This window comes from Ixodes scapularis, unplaced genomic scaffold (genome assembly GCF_016920785.2).
Source record: "Ixodes scapularis isolate PalLabHiFi unplaced genomic scaffold, ASM1692078v2 ptg000834l_1___fragment_1__unscaffolded, whole genome shotgun sequence".
In the NCBI taxonomy this organism is placed as follows: Eukaryota; Metazoa; Arthropoda; class Arachnida; order Ixodida; family Ixodidae; genus Ixodes; species Ixodes scapularis.
Genome location: NW_024610050.1, coordinates 178,267 through 194,765, shown reverse-complemented (window position 1 = coordinate 194,765; position 16,499 = coordinate 178,267). Strand labels below are relative to the sequence as shown.

General features: G+C 46.0%; 1 protein-coding gene across 1 annotated transcript; it reads right to left on the bottom strand.

Annotated features, from left to right (window-relative positions):
- Positions 1 to 535: 535 nt before the first annotated feature.
- LOC115311169 lies at positions 536 to 1,664 on the bottom strand. The gene is made up of 2 exons (XM_040214039.1): positions 753 to 1,664; positions 536 to 643 (listed from the first exon to the last, which is right to left on the bottom strand). The coding sequence occupies exons 1-2, from the start codon at positions 1,662 to 1,664 to the stop codon at positions 536 to 538; spliced, it is 1,020 nt and encodes a 339-aa protein (XP_040069973.1).
- Positions 1,665 to 16,499: the final 14,835 nt, after the last annotated feature.

Genomic DNA, 16,499 nt, shown 5'->3' with positions numbered 1-16,499 from the left:
AGCTCTCCCACGCCAGCAAGGTCAACCACGTTGCCGGGAAGCACCAACTGGTCAGAACAGATGTTTTCTATTTCAAGGGCTTCCAAGCAGTGTTCTTTGCGGCTGTATTGGCTTCGCAGCCAAAGTCGCACTAGCCGACGTTTTCTCGTAGTTCCACCGGCTGTTCTGCCAAACGAATAGATGGTCACCTCCTCCTCGCCGATCACTTCCAACCTCAGCTCTCGTGAGAGCTGCTCGGTGACGAACGAACGTTGGCTGCCTCCGTCAAACAGACAGCGAGCAAGACGCTTCCGGTCTCGTCCGTCTACCCATACTTGAGCCGTTTGTAGCATTACGGCGTTCTTGTTGATGGCATTCAAAGACGCCAGGGAGTGGAGCTCGGTAGTGTCGGTCGCTCCTTGATAAGACGGAGGTGACGTACCACAAAGTGGAGTGATATGGCGTCGGCCACATTTGTCGCAGCGAAGGAACCGATTTCGACATTCTTTTGAGGTGTGTCCTCGCTTCGCGCATCTGTAACACCTCCCTTCGCTCCTTAGCCGTCTCTTCTTTTCTTCGATCGGAATCGCAGAGTTACATTGCGGCGCTTCATGTAATTCGGAGGAACAAAGAGGGCACCCGTCGTTTGAGGGTTTGGCACCAACTGCGAGGGAAGCAGCAGACCCCTTTCCTCGGAGGTTGTCGCTTGATCGATCTCTGTCGCTGTGTATTTTCAGAGGTTGCGGTTGGTCCCGTGTACTGCCGTCGTGTACCTTCTCTCTGCTATCCAGCTCTACACGCATTGATCGCAGGACAGCCTCAAGATTTGAGCTTTCCGGTGTTTCATTACTAGTACTCTGACTCTTGTAGAAGTCCACGGCCCAGTCAGCGGGCAGGACGCAGAACAACGCAGCACACAGCATTGCCCCGTAGCTGTCAGAGTCGATGCCCAGAGTCCTCAGCGAAGCGATGTTGCAATGAACGTGATCATGTAAACGACGGAGGGCTCCGACGTCACTCAGCGCCTTCACTTTTGGCAGGTTCAGCAGCTGCGTGAGGTGTTCTTGAACAAGGACGTCTTTCTTGCCAAATCTTTCTTTTAGAAGCTCCACGGCATAAGCGTAGCTGCTCTCCGTTGCTTGAATGCCGCTTACCGCCGCCGCCGCCTTGCCCGTCAGCACAGTCCGCAGGTATAGAAACTTCTCCACGCCGGAGAGCTCGATGTTGTCGTGGATCGCCTGTCGGAACTGCTCCCAGAAGGGAAGCCAATTCAACTTCTCTCCATCAAACCGTTGGAGTTCGAGCTTTGGAAGTTTAAGCTGTCCAGCTCGGCTCTGGGTTTGAGTGGTCGATCGTTCTGTGGCCTCGGTGACCCTGCTCTCGATAGATGACGATGTCCTTGTCTCTAGGCGTCGAAGACGTGTCCGCATTCGGGTGATCACACTTTGTGTCTCCCTGACGGCCCTGTATTCTTCGGCGAGGTTCTCGCTCTTTACGTGGACCTCGATGAGCGCATCTTGCTCCTTGAGTTCCCTTGCCAGGACATCCAGCTCGTCCGTTATTTCTGCGAGGCGTTCTTCGTGATGAGGCCTGAAATCCTCAATTGACACCGCCGCTTGGATCTCCTCGCTTAGATGTTCAATTTCGGCTCGCGTCACCAACCTTTTCGTCTGGAGCCGCTCCATGTTCGCTGTTCGCTGATCTCGTATTGTCGCTGGAGTCCCGGGTTTCGGCACCAAAATATTCGATAATTTAGATCACTCCGGTTTACAAAAGAGATTTATACAACATATTTACAGTCTAGACATATGGAGGGCTCTTGAAGGTTGATGTTGCATCGATCAACGGTTCCAACTAGCTCTGCTCGCGCCGGTGGTCTCACTTCATCTTCTTCTTAGCACATGCTCCTTGGTCTTCTTTTCCTGTGAGATGTGTAGTCGGGCGCGTATCCAGATTTAGCGAGAAATGTCCTCAATATTTAATACACACAAAGCCCCACAGGCTCTTTCCAACTTTCTGAAGCTCGCTTTGAAAATGTACATCTAGACATCGTCGGGCCCATGCCGGAATCACAAGGTTCCAGATATATTCTCACGGTCATTGATCGGTTCACGAGATGGCCTGAGGCGCTTCCAATTTCTGACATCACGGCTCAGACAGTCGCACAATCATTTCTACGCGTGTGTATTTCGCGATTCGGTGTACCAGCAATTGTCACCACGGATAGGGGCAGACAATTCGAATCTGCGCTCTTCAAGGCATTCACTTCTCTCCTCGGTATCAGCAGGCTGAGAACCACAGCTTACCACGCCGAAGCCAACGGAAAGATTGAGAGATTTCATCGTCAGCTGAAGACCGCACTCATCGCACGCGAGGCTCACACCCACTGGACCGAATCGCTACATCTAGTGCTTTTGGGTCTTCGAACGGTCTTCAGAGACCAACTTTCATGCTCAGCCGCCAAACTTGTCTATGGAACGACGCTGCGCTTACCACAGGAATATTTCATCCCGCCTGACTTACTAGTCACCCCCGATCCATCCGACTACGTTCACCGTCTCGGGGATGCTATGTCACAACTTCGCCCCCACACCTATCCACACATATCCAACCGTCACGTCAGAAGTCCCCAGAGACTAAAGTGTTCAAACCAACCGCAAAGTTCATTTTTCTACCTTCAATCGTCAAATCAACTAGAGGGGGGGTAGTGTAGCGGTCATCGCGCCAGCTCTTGAAAGAGGAAAGAAGAGGACGACACGGAAAAAAGGCTCGCGTTTTTTTTATATATATATATATACAAAATAATGTATATATAATTACTGATTGCTAAAGGTCCAAATGCTGTTGTTGCTTCCCAGGGGCTCCATTTTTTCTTATAGTGTAGCGTCTCATTCGCAGCACCAGCGCGCCCGGTGTGCTCGAACGAGCCAGAAGGGTTTGGATAACTAGTTCAGGCTACCTCAGAAATAAGGCACTAGAGAAAATCAACACACCTTCCGCCTGTTCTTAACTCAACGTAAGATTCACTCACCTACTGGTTGTAGACCAACTTATGTTCACAAAGAAACCGGAACGCTCCTAGCGGACGCCACCCGTGCCGCGCATGCGCGATGGAGTGTGGACTTACACCGTGAGTGTGGGCAAAAAGCTCGCCGTCGCCCATAAACAAATTATTGAAATACGATGTTGTCGGCGTCGGTGTGCGTCCCCGTGCTTTTTTGTCGCGTTGGAATTACTAATTCTACGTCTTCCTGCCAAGGTCTGACTACTTTAGCGACCTCGGCGAAATTAATGAGGCTCGTTATACTACAAAACTTCGACTGAATAATGTGACACGCGGCGATTCCTTCCATATGGACGCCACAGAATGGATGGTAAAGTCGGATTCGCACGATGAGATTCTGCTCGCTATTTTCAGTCATGACATCGCTCGGGCTGCAATATCGTAAACTGTAGCTGAGATGGTGAATGTCGATACTAAAAATCGCAAGCAGAATCGGACCAAGTGAATCAGGCATAACAAGTCGGTGATGGCCAGGGGTGACAATGATCAACACCTTGTATCTACTCTTTACACCGAGCCTACCTACTCCAACCAACCTTCAAAGTTAAAGGTCTTTTGACTTACTTCTGATCGGAATTACCGGGCCAATGTTCCGTCTACAGGACGCTGTCGTTTGAACGAGCAGAAAACAACACGCAGAAACGTTGAAACAGCATACGACAGTTCGAAAAATCAGGCGGCCGTTTGAGCTTCAAGACACACTGAACGTAGTCCGCAGGTAGCTCGGTAGTTTTCCCTCCTTCATGTTGGAGCAAAACAAATAAATCTGACGACCCCAAGTATCCGTGAATTCAACCCAAAGTTCTGCCCACCCAAGTAATCGTGGTCCGATGGCATCTGGTTTTCCTTTTTCACGGCACCTATTCACGTCCTCGGACGAACCGAGCAGGCCAAAAACACATGGAAACTGACCTTAACCTTCCCCGACTCTTTTGGTACAGCCCCAGCCACGCTGTTTTGACGAGAAGGTGGTTTTTTGCATGGTTTCTTTCGAAAGGACATAGGAATGCACGTCCCACTTGGTGATATCTAGTGACTTTTGCCCACAGCTCCAGACCGGAATTACCCCAATGCGCCGTTACGTAACAGAGCCGAGTTCGTGTATAAGTCTGGTACCTCCTGCACATATTGCAGAAGTGATTTGAGCCAGTGTTGGGGGGGGGGGGGGGGGGGGGGGGAGTCTATTATTACGAAGAGCCTTGCACCCGTAGTTGGCCACTGTGCTTCCACGGTAAGTGGTAATGCCTTCATATGTTATTTTTGTATACACGTGAGACCCACCATTCCCTTTCCGTACTTTTAATTTAGTTTATGAACTTTAAATTAGGCTCTATCTCGATTTGTGAATCACGCAATTTATAAAAAAAATTGCTTCCAGCACCTTAATTCAGCTGCTGCAGTGTTACAATTTTAAATTGCGCTCGCAAGCCTTAGAGGTGTTCATTTTCTGTTGTGCTAAATATGGCGTCCTGAACAGTTTCAGAATCTGCTGACGAGGAAGAGGAAGAAGAGGACAGGCCAACCACTGCCCGAGACAATCCCACCGCCACCACCGTCAGGAATGAGCTTGTGAGCAGCGTTTTTAAGTGAAGTTTCAAGAAAACGGGAGCCTTCAGCGCATTGAAGAAACAATATATTCTTATGGTACCTAATTGAGTTTTTAATAATACTTGCTGACAATTTTGCCATTTTCAAACCGAATATTCAGCTTGTACCCTTTGAGTGCCACCATCTGCTCCTGCAGGCCCACAATCCTGTCGAGGCGTTCAACAATAGCTTCCTGAGTCTGGATTATCTCGTGGTTGGGAGCGTCCTTGCTACCTGCACGTCAGAGGAAAAATATATTCGTGACTGAAAACTTAACATCTTTGCACCATTTTCACGGCACTGTTCTGATACTGTTGGAAGCATGCATGAATGAGCAAACAACTAGTTAATAAGATAATTGCACTGTAACAAAATCAGCTCCCTTTTACGGAGAAATTCTCTGGCGAAAAGTGCTGCCAAAGAATTTATCCGTAACCCAATTTAGTGAGGCGAATTCATCCGTAACCCAATTTAGTGAGGGGTCCGCGAAAATACGGGCATTTTTACGTTGTAACCTTTACGGAACTTGTCGTAAACGTTGAAACGGAATGTGCTCCTTCATTGGAGAATTTAGATCTTCCGTAAAAGTGTAACGGAAAGTGGTTCTTAATTAGTTGCAAGCACGGCCCCTGGGTGCCGCCATCTTGCTAGCTGGGGTGCGCTCTGGGGTGCACCATAGTCTGATTACGACGCTCCAACAGGCCGGATGGCCGCGCCAACAGGCATTTTTGCATCCGAAGAAGTGGTATGAAAATAAAAAAGCTTAGTCACCTTGGAGTGCTTTAATTAGGGGTCCTCAAAGGCTTCAGTCAAAATGGATACCATATGCCGTTTTGCCACTGTTCTCATGTTCTGTGTCGCATTTCGTCCATCACTCCTAGCTAAACAGAAAAAAAGAGGGGAAAATAGGTGTAAAGTGAAGTATAATAATAATAATACTCATAACTGTTTCTTTGATTATGATGGAGCCCAAGGAAGAAAGCTGCAGCGCGCAGCTTGACTGGTCTTCTGGCCCCTTACACTAGTCAACGACAAGCACGCAGAAAATAAAAAGAGCACATATACATTAGGATCACTGCACATCTAAGATTCATATGCATAGAAACTAAGGTTCCCATACATACAAAGCATGAAGCCCATGCATCCGGCATATCATACTCCCATGAACATGATAAACCTATTAGAAGAGTGGTGGTAAACACTCATGGCTGGTGCAACTCTTCTGGTCTGGTAAAAGTGACGGGGACCCCTCCATGACAAAGAATGAGAAAGGTGGGGAGACTACAATGGCTAAATGAAAAAATAACCCTACCATAATTGCTGGAGCATAAAATATATGAGTAGGCACCTAATTAAAATAACTGAGCACAAATGAAGCAGATGTTTCAATGTGGGCAGGCCCAGCCTTTAAAGAGAAAAATGTATTTCACAGAGTGCTCGCTGCTCCTAGATAAAATTCATTTATCGATTGTGCTGGTCACATCAGCCTCTGAGCTTCCAGAACCACCCACATGCCTCTCCAATCTGTGGTACTTGCAATGAGACACTCATGTGAAGCTTGCTGTTTTGCACCAGTGCTGCGGCGCACAGCTTTCCCGCATTGCACCAGTGTTAGCGGAGAAGCGGAGGCCAGGGGGAAGCGCGTCCTCGCAGTCAACTAGATGGGGTGCAAGTTTTTTTTTCTCAGGATCATAGATAGAGCCCTAAGTTCAGAAACCAGTGCTAATAAACGTAGACCTCTATCCGAACCAACCGAACAATTCTATTATGAAATCGACTTGCTTTCTAATAGTGATATTAAGAAACATCGCACAAAGTGTGACCTTTGTTGTGTCTATAAGAGCAAAAAGTTTCATTGCTTAGCTTGACTACCAATTAGGCGTATGCAGACCCCCATTTGGGAACCACTGTACTAGAAGTCAAGCAATGATTTACCGTAAAAAAAAAACACAAAACCTCCGGTGCTGCCAACTTTTTTTTCTGACCCAAAATATCACAAACTGCAGGCCTTTATCCAGAAACTTCACTATGCATTGTTTTAAGTTTTGTGACCAGAATCCAACATCCTTAAAAGAATAAATACGGAAATTTAAATACCAGTACGCCAATATGAACAAGTTATATTTATGTTACACAGGCAGCCTTAACCTCAGTTAAGCTAACCATGGTTCGTGGCCTCTAAACTGAACCGAGATGCTATTACATGGCTCCCTAGCTCCAATTTGACACGAAAACAAAACCAAGTGTGGGGTTAGGTAATCACTATTATGACTGAAGCAGATTAATTATCAGGGCATATTGTATTGTTCATAGGCGTCTTCAATCGCTTTCAACTGATTTGAATTAAATATCTAACGTAGAAGCCTCACTGCCATCGGCGGCACTAACTCCCAAAAATAAAACAATAACGAAAAAATGAAAAATAGAATTCTCCTTGTTCCCAGCCGTGCTGCGATTGCTATAAGGGCAGCTTCAACCCCTAGGTATGGCTCCTCCAAGAACATTTGGTGCTACGATTGTCTATACACGGATCCCCCAGCATTCTAAAACGGTGAGTATGTTGCCACAACTTGCGGGCGTGGCAAAGTGGTGGACGGCGCCATATTGAACGCGGTTAGCAAACCCGAAGCGAGCCCGCCAACCTCGACCTGCTTTAACCATGCTTATTGGGCTAACTGCAGCTTGGTTTCCTCTGTAACTGCGGATAACTGCGGTTAAGCGTGACTGCGGCTGGCTTAAATGAGGTTGAGGCTGCCCGTGTAAGAGGGGTACTAGAGTTGCATAAATTGCAACTGACACTATGGTTATGTGAGGCAGTCTTACAGTACATGCATGGGTGCAAAAGACTGTCAGAGAGGAGATGGTATGTGCTGTGACAAGACCGAAAATACAAAAAAGAACCACCATGCAATTCCCCCTTCTCAGAACTCATGATATGATCTACCAAGAATAAAAATATAAAAACAATGGCTTACAGACGCTTTTGAGATTCAGCATGGTGGTGTTTGCACAGAAGCAAAAGTATAGACCAGCTTGATTAAGCTGACAAAGACCGGGAATGCACAGAATGTGCTGACGTCACTCAAACGCATGCTCTGCGTGCTCGGGGACAATAGGTAATGGTCACGTGACCATATGGCCACCAAATATTGGTCACAATTTTCAGTGTGATCACATGATAGACTGGACCCTACTGACCATGTTTCACTCTCCTGTTTTCCATTCCCTTTCCTTGTGGTCACAGAAAATCGGGATCAACAGCCAGCAGGGACGCGGTCTCTACCTCTCTACTGGGCTTGTTTAAGAAAGGAAGGAAGTGCAGCATGTGTGAAACTGACAACCTTATGCCGAACAGACTAAGAGGAGTGGGTCTCAGGCCTGTTGATTCTTTGTTTATTGGCGCCTCAGCTTTCGCAACTATGCATGGTGCACCTCTTTCTGCCTGACAGTGAAGAAAAGGCTATGTTTCGTATAGGCCAATAAGCTGTGTACAATTTCCTATGAGACTGCCTTTCTAGAGATGAGCATGCAACGCCATATTTATACCGATTCTCTGCACATAAAGAGTGCAGGCCAATGACATAAGAAAGAAACGGTGAACAAGAACTTCTTTGGCGTTTGGGACTGCATGCCAAGGATAGTTTTGCAGTGCCGGTGGTTTCAGACTTTCCCGAGAATTAGGTGGGTAGCAAGTCATTTTCACACATAGCTACTTTTTTTAATTGTGGAGCTGAAGTTGCCTAAGTGGAAAAATGCCCATAGATCGCCCGAGCTAGCAGTCCAGACTTCTTGTTCAGAGGGCGGCGATGAGCACGCAACGTGCTCGTGATGTGTCTGAATAACTCCCGACACATCTGTTTTACACCTTGTATATAGTAATTGTTAACTTTTTATTCAAAAACCTCACAGATTATGTGGTGCATCACACTTGCAATGCTGGACTTCCTTTGATGCTCTACTAAAAGTAAGTCATTTTCTTCTTATGTATCACTGGATGACCAGCTAATTTTGCTTAATTGGCGTATTGAACTCTTTGCAACTATTCCAAGCTGTTCTTTTTGCGTACAAGGAAAATTAGCATAAGAATATATTCCAGAAATATTTGAAAGTTGTAAAGGACACTACCATGAACTCACGCCCGTGCAAGTTAACGAGGGAGCCAATAGAATACAATGCATTCACTTAATGTCAGGCTGCCTTTGAAGGTGTTACCACACACAAACATACACACTAAAGGTACTAAAGGATATGAGTCACTCTCCTTATACAACTGGCTATAGTTGATTTGTCTTCCTTAGTTCTCTCAAGGATTCCGAGTAAATGTTTACATTTACCTACTGGCGCTCATGTTTGTAGGTGACGACTCAGCCTGCAGATCATCGGCAATGCGGAATCCATGGATCAATTTGAAATCGCGATGTACTAAGAATCTGTGGATAGTCTGAAAAACTTCCTGGGCGACATTTTGCATTGTGTTGGAGGAGGAATATTAAGCAAGCTGTGTATGAAAGTGTCAACCCCTTTCCCCTCTCTCCCCCCAAAAAATAATGTTGGTTTGCCCCCACCTGGAAAAAATTGTTCTGACACTCACAGGTATGTCAGACAAGGCTTACTCTCACAAACATGATAAATATACTAGAACTGAAGCAATCACTTGCCATAAGTAAAACCAGTTCTGCCGACTATCCTTTTGATCCAAAATATCACAAAGGGGAGGCATTTCTCCAAAAAATTTGACTGAAAAACATTACTTGATGTTTTACGACTCGAAGCAAATCTCCTGGAAAGTAAAAATTTACATTAAGATAAATGGCAGAATGAAAATACAAACAAGGTAGAGTTTCCTATTTTAAAATAACACTTGCTATGCAAAGCAATGTTGCAGTGTATAAGCATGGGTGCAGAAGACTGCCAGGGATAAGGTGACGTGTGCCATGAAACGCCTCTGAAAACCATTTACCATAAAAAATTGGAAAACAATGGCTTAAATTATTTTTGGGATAGTCACGGTGATGTTTGCAAATATCAGGACAAAACCTATTTCAGAAATTTGTGTACAGGGCCCTTGCTTGTAACCTGTGATTCAAATGAGGCAAGTTCCTAAGCTATTAGGAGTCAGCAGCTACTGCCTTGCTTGTCATGTGCAGCATCCCCAACATTCTGGATTTCCGTCCGCTGAGTGCTGTTATAGCCATTGTGTCAACTGTCAACACCAGCTAAGGTAAAAGTATTCATTTTACCAATAGTGTCATTCTTATGTATCATACCACATGACAGAACAATATTAAACACATCAGATTAGCCTTATCCTCTCAGAAATGTTAGATCTACAAAAATGTCACTTTTCCCTTACTTAAAAAAGTTCAGTGCTGCAGGCTTTACTTTAGGCTCTTCAGCATCTTCAAAATATTGGGATGGACGGTTGTCCGCTTCTTTGCTTCCGTGCTCCTTGAGCCCTTCTCTGGGTTGATTTGGCAGATTTGGCTAGGAAGGCACGACAAATGGTCTGTTGGACTCTGCCCTGTAGATATACGAGGGGGACCCCCCAAAAGCAATGAGAATTTTTTTTATTCTAATATTTCTTGAAACAATTCTAAAATTTAATTACCCTCAAAGTACTCTCCCTGAGATGCAACACACTTTTCCCGCTTATTTTTCATTGTTCAAAACAGTTCTCGAAATCTTGCATAGCAAAAGCATTCAGTGCCTTGGTCGTTTTCCTCTTTACCTCCGGCACATCTTGAAAATAATTACCTTACTTTTCAGATAAATTAATTAGGAATGAAAAATGATACCAAGTGTGTCATCGTCTGACCTCTCTGTATAGTCAGGCATCGCCAAATGATTGTCTCACTATTGAATGAACTCGAGGGTCGTCAAAGCTTCGTTTGGGGAGGAGAGGTTCAGCCCATTAAATGTGGTGAATTGAAGACGTACTGTCTCCAAGGACACAAGATCATTGTACATCTTTTAATGCTCTGGTATGACGAAACAGGTGCCAGTGAAGATACATCCTGAAACGAAATACAAACTTGCACCTCAGAAGATATGTGTGGGCGAGATAAGACCTTCAAAATTAAAATTCAATCGAAATAATTGTGTTATACTAAAAAGCTCCCGAGGCAAAGGCAGCGGTAACACGGAATGTATCATGCGCAGCATTGGAGGGCGTGAAAGAGAGCCTCGTACGGCGATATTAAGCCGTTTTGTTTCACAGCGCTTTTTTTGTCTTCTGTGCTGTACGTGAAAGGGTGTTCCCCGGCTCGTGCTTGTACATGCACCTGCTCAATGATGGCTCTATGTTGTCTGCTATTTTATCTTTGTTTTTCAGTCAGTCCATGCTGTACGCATCCGGTACAGCAAAGGATGACACTACCTTTAGCAAAGCAGAGATGATGGCACCCTTTCTATTTTTCTATCAATAGGGAGTATTCACTGGCGGCCATATCCGTGTGCGCTGCTGCTGAGCGCGTGCTGACGGCGAGTTTCCGCAGTCCTTTTGGAGCGTGCATTTAGCACCCTCAAGGATGCCGGTCTTAGCAGGCTACTAATGTAAACTCGTTCTGAGCATGCGCTCTAAACAGCACCCACAAATATGGCGTCCAGTGAATACTTCCTATACTGTTAATCTCCTTCGAGATTGTATATAAAGCATATAGAGCAAACAAATCATACATTTTTTTTGTGGTCTCTTGTAGTTTTAATACATTGATTTACAACCTGAGGGTCGCAGGTTTGAATCCAGGCATGACCAGAGCTTCTTCATACTGGTGGAAATTTTGTGTGTGAGCATCCATAGGCGAACCATATTACAGGAAGTGCTTAAGGCCAGCTTCATGACACATCCTCTGCAAAAATTAGAACAGAAACGATACATACTCAGTTTTATTACCGTCCCGACTTATACCAGTCACACAGGCAGCCTTAACCGTGGTTAAGGCTGCCCGGCATGCAGCAACGAAGATTCATCTTTGGCAGGTACAGAAGTACTTGAGTAGAAACAGTCTACAATCTAATTGCGGCCGACGGCAGCAAACCACATTGCCCGTGCGTATTTTGAAACGCCGTCACTATATAGGGAAATTTTTAAAAGGTCTTTCTTGCAAGAATGGAAGATGACATAATTTTAATTGAAAATCAAAGAAAATGTTCACCTGACCAGTAAACAACGTTATGGTGGCATCAGTCACACACACCTACGTTTCAATATGAGAAGCACTTCTTATTAACGTGAAGTAGAGTAAAAGAGCCGTCTCTGCACTCGGCTTATGAGTTAATAAATGTAATGGCTTTGGCACTATATGTGAAGAAGTAAATAGGGAAGCACCACAGTTATGACATATACGCTGAACTCGCAGAGCTGTCACATCACTTTGATATGCACTTACCCCGAGGATGTGAAAAAGTGTCCTTGTATCGTCTTTGAAGTGGCACGCCAGAATTGGTAGGAGCACCTTTTCCTTGGACGTGGCATCCCCACGCTCCTCTGCGACCTGTCCAGATGACATCCAGTGCAACTTCCCTACTCGGCTTGCTTATGAGGCACCCCATCAGGACGTTTGCGCACGAGCTTACTCCTTCAGTGAAACACTTCTGTAAATATAAAAAGGCTAAGCGACATTAGAAAAAATGCTCAATAAGAAATTGCACCTTGATATCCTTGCCAAGGAACCTGTCAGCGCGGTGGTGAGTTCACTTTGACCGGATGCACATTATTTTGAAGGAGAAAAAAATATTTGTTTTTTACGCCATGCAATGTGGGCTAAGCCAAAGCTAATTCAGCGTAGCAACCTGAAATTACATCGTCGAATGGGTCTTTCATATTGCCGGAGACTGTACACGTATACTGTCATACTCACAGCCTCTGTACACAGTTGAAAAGAGCCAGTCAGATACAGCTTGGCTTGGCTAACTCATTCACCTTCACGCGTCTTCTTTTAGGCGTTGCCAGGAAAGCCTAATGATTACGAAAAGGACATTAAAAATTATTCTAAGTATGCAAGTTATAGTTACGCCAGGCGAGTAGCCAGGGGTGGCCACGGAGCCGACGCCTCCTCTCTATAATCCTTCAGTTTTGATGGTACCTCCTTCTCTCCCCTCTCCCCAACCCAGTGTGTCTTAAAAAAGGTTCCCCCGTCCCCTCCGTAGAGCCCCTTCTTCCCTTAACTGAATTCATATCCATGGGCCTGGTGTACGCAATACTGAAATCTGCGCAAGATTGTAAAAAGCTATGAGGAATCGGAGGTCATTTGAAACGCACGAAGAGGCAGGGCGGTTAAGTCTGTTTTACGATTTCTCCTAAGCTGGGGAAGTTCAAAACTCATAACTAAGGTTCCGTGTTTTTGTGGTTATTTTTCTTCAAATTTGGGGGTGTGTTTTTGTGTTTATTATTGTATCCTAAAATCTGTGTTTTCCGATATCTACTTTCAGTGTCAACCAGAAATCGGAGTTTATCGGGGCTTATGCTGCAAGAGCAAATGCATATCTACTGCATTTGTCGAAAGCACAACTCTATATGCGTAATTTATTGCTAAGCGGCACTTATATAAATAATTTTGGAAGGAAGCAGCAGCCCTGTGGACAGTTCAGTGCAGTCAGTGTCCGGGGTCAACAAAAATGAAGCTGATGATAAAGGTTCTTTTCCGTGGATGGGGTTTTTCTTATTGAAGAGCCTTCGATTCAAAGTTTTTTTTTTAATTTTTAGTGAAAAGGAATGTAAGGTAGGAAACAGCAGTTTGTGTGTTAAGTATTTACAGGCAATACATATTCAACAATTGTTGTACTACCGACAGCACTATTAGCTATGACACGGCAGCTGTGGCTGTTCCGTACCCCCAGCGCCACATAGCAGGCGCCCTTTGAAGCGCTGCGCCCTCCTTGTGCGGCGGAGTATCATGCTCTCTCTCCGTCATCTGCTAAGCAGAAGACAGACACTGCTACAGCGGTTTAACTACTCTAAAGAGAAATAGGAAATAAATAAATGTAATTTTCTGCACATACCAATAACGAATGTAGTGCTAAATGTTTGCCTTATTATTCTGTATTTGGAAACCAGTTTTGGAAATGGGGGAAGACTGTCAACAGCCGTCTGTCCCATTAATAAATGTAATCTACCTAGATATGTATGCAACCATCGGCAACAATTATCTTAGCTCGGTGTGTCCCCATCATTCGAAGTTTGGCCGAGTTGTCTGCAGGAGTCAAAGATTCTTCGTACTGAAAGAAGCACATACAAAAGCCTGTGACGGAAGCAACGACAAGCGCTGTGGCGGCATCGGCTTTCCGCCTAGCAGACGACAAGGAAAGTATGATATTCTGACGCAGAGGGTAGGTGCGGTGTTTTGGAGGGTGCCTGCTGAAGGGACGAAATGGCCACGGCTGCCTTGTAATATATAGCTAAGACCGTGTTGGCGATAGTATGTAATTTTTGTGATAGAAGGGGGGGGGGGGGGGGGTCAAGGATATCCTTTTGTGATGCTTACAAACAAAAGTTGGAACTAATAAATAAGAAATTGGAAAACATGTCCGAATGTCACAAGAAAATATAAAAACTGGTCAGATTGCAACAATTTACAGTCCCAAAATTATGAGTTTTTTTGCATAAATCTGAATCTGCCCAATTTTTACTGACAAGTGCTTTTCGGATTTTACCTCATTTATTTGAGAACACAAAACTCTAGCAATAGATAAATCTTGTTTAGAGGTATAGCTCTAGACTGTCGGGCACACTCCCCGGTCAGCTCCAGCAGGATAGTGCAAGGCTCCCGCTCAGCAGAAACGCCGGAAAAGTTTAGAACACACGCCCAGCACCCCCATAACACTCCCCTAAGCTGTGTCCAGCTCCCCTCTCCTCCTCCCTCCCTCCTTTCAAGAATTTCCTGCGCAAACTACACACAAGGCTAGACACCACCCCCCCCCCCCTTCTTTTCCTCCCCCTCCCTTTCTCTCCCCCCTCCCCCCCCCCCCTCCCCCCAAGTTAAAATTTTGGGATAACCCTGCCCTGTTGGGTGTTGAACCGGCCCTGGGCATCGTTATCGCGGCTGTAAGGGAGATCTCAACTATCTCGACCTCAAATCACATTGCTCCCCACTAAGTCCCCCCCCCCCCCCCAAAACCGCGGAGGAAACAGGGATTGTCATACTCTGCCCACCATTACTTCGTCTACTGGTTACTTGGCTGAAGTAGGGGACTTCATACCCAAGAGAATGGGGGCGCTGCCGAGCACAATGAACCAAAACACGTAATCGCAAGTAATAAGGTTGTGCTTCTCCAAAAAATACAGGGACAATTAGGTATACACAAAGTTTCGGGAGGACAACCGACGTCCGCCCAAAACGTCGTGTATACCTAATTGTTCGCGTATTTTTTCGAGAAGCACAACCTTATTACTTGCGATTACGTGTTCAGACCCATGCAAGCCACCACAACCGCTGGCCATTACACAAGGTCAGCCGTAGGCATCAATACCCGAGAGGGCGCTCTCTACAACTCTCTGAGTGACAGGCCGCGCTATCAGTCGGCTCGCGACGAAATACAACACAAGGGCTTAAATGAGGTTTCGTGAGAATGTCAAACGCGAGCGGTACCTGAGAAGTGCGACCGTCGTCATCAGGTACCAAACATCACGGCTGCATGACTTCGTGGTTTTGTTTTGTTTTCTGAAACACGAGTTTCAGAAAGGTGGACCCGTACCTCACGTACAAAACCAATATTTACCCGCAGAGGAACTCACCGTCTCGTCAACAAATCGGCCTTTTTATCCTGAGGTTCAACACCGAGGACGTCAAAGCGAGACCGCGAGAAGACCAACGCGAGCGGGAAAACCTGGGAAACCAGTGCTGCGTATTTTCGGCACCGATTTGAAGTGCAGGGGGCACGGCCAATGACGTCACGGACGTCCAATATATATTTGGTGTTCGTTGACGCGAACACGTTTTATTTTGGATGCCGCCGACTGCATTTTGAAACGTCGATTGGTCGGCGAGTGTGTGCGCGTGGTCGGGTCCCTTACAAAAATATGTATGGACACTTCTTAGACGTTCTATAGAGCAGCGTCCATAGGCAGAACAAAAGGCGTCTATAGGAAGACCACGACCTCTTTTGCCTCCGTGAAGTCGTCCTATGGCTGCCCTATAGAATATTGGCCAACGGACGTTCTATGGACGTCCTATTCTATGGATGATGTGTGGTCATCCTATACCCTTTCTATGGTAAGACGCCATATAGAGTCCATAGGGACTCTATAGGGTGTGTACACGGGGTATTTACGGTGTCTATAGGGAGCCTGCAGAAAACCCATACGAAGTCTACAAGGAGTCCCTAGGGAGTCCACAGGGAAGCCATACAAGGTCTACACAGGGTCCTCATGGGGTCTGCAGAGAAGCCATACAAGGTCTACAGGGAGTCCCTACAGGGTCCGCAGAGAAGCCACGCAGTCTGCATGGGGTCTGCGACGGGGTCCGCACCGACCAACGTTTCTAGAGCAAGTCAGTTGGGAAACGCTAAAGAGCTTGCTCCGAAAAAGTGGCACCGAACTGTACTCGAAAACCGAACTAATTGCGATCACAACGCCACCATTCCACCCGCAGCGGCCACTCGGATAACTGTACGACCGCGTGTGCTGGTTTGGGACTATCGATATTCGACAGCATGTGACTGTTCTGCTTTGGCTTGAATCGGCCACTTTGGCGCCGAAACATATACGGTAGAAGAGGGGTTTCAGGGATGCCAACCCCCGTCTCCCAGGCGGACGCGCCGCGAATTGCAACCAAAGTTAGGACGCACCCAAGTCGAAACGCGCTACCTGAAGTCGCCGGTGAGGCATGGCTGTAAAATGAAATATTAATTGTGCCGCAAAACCCTGTAAACT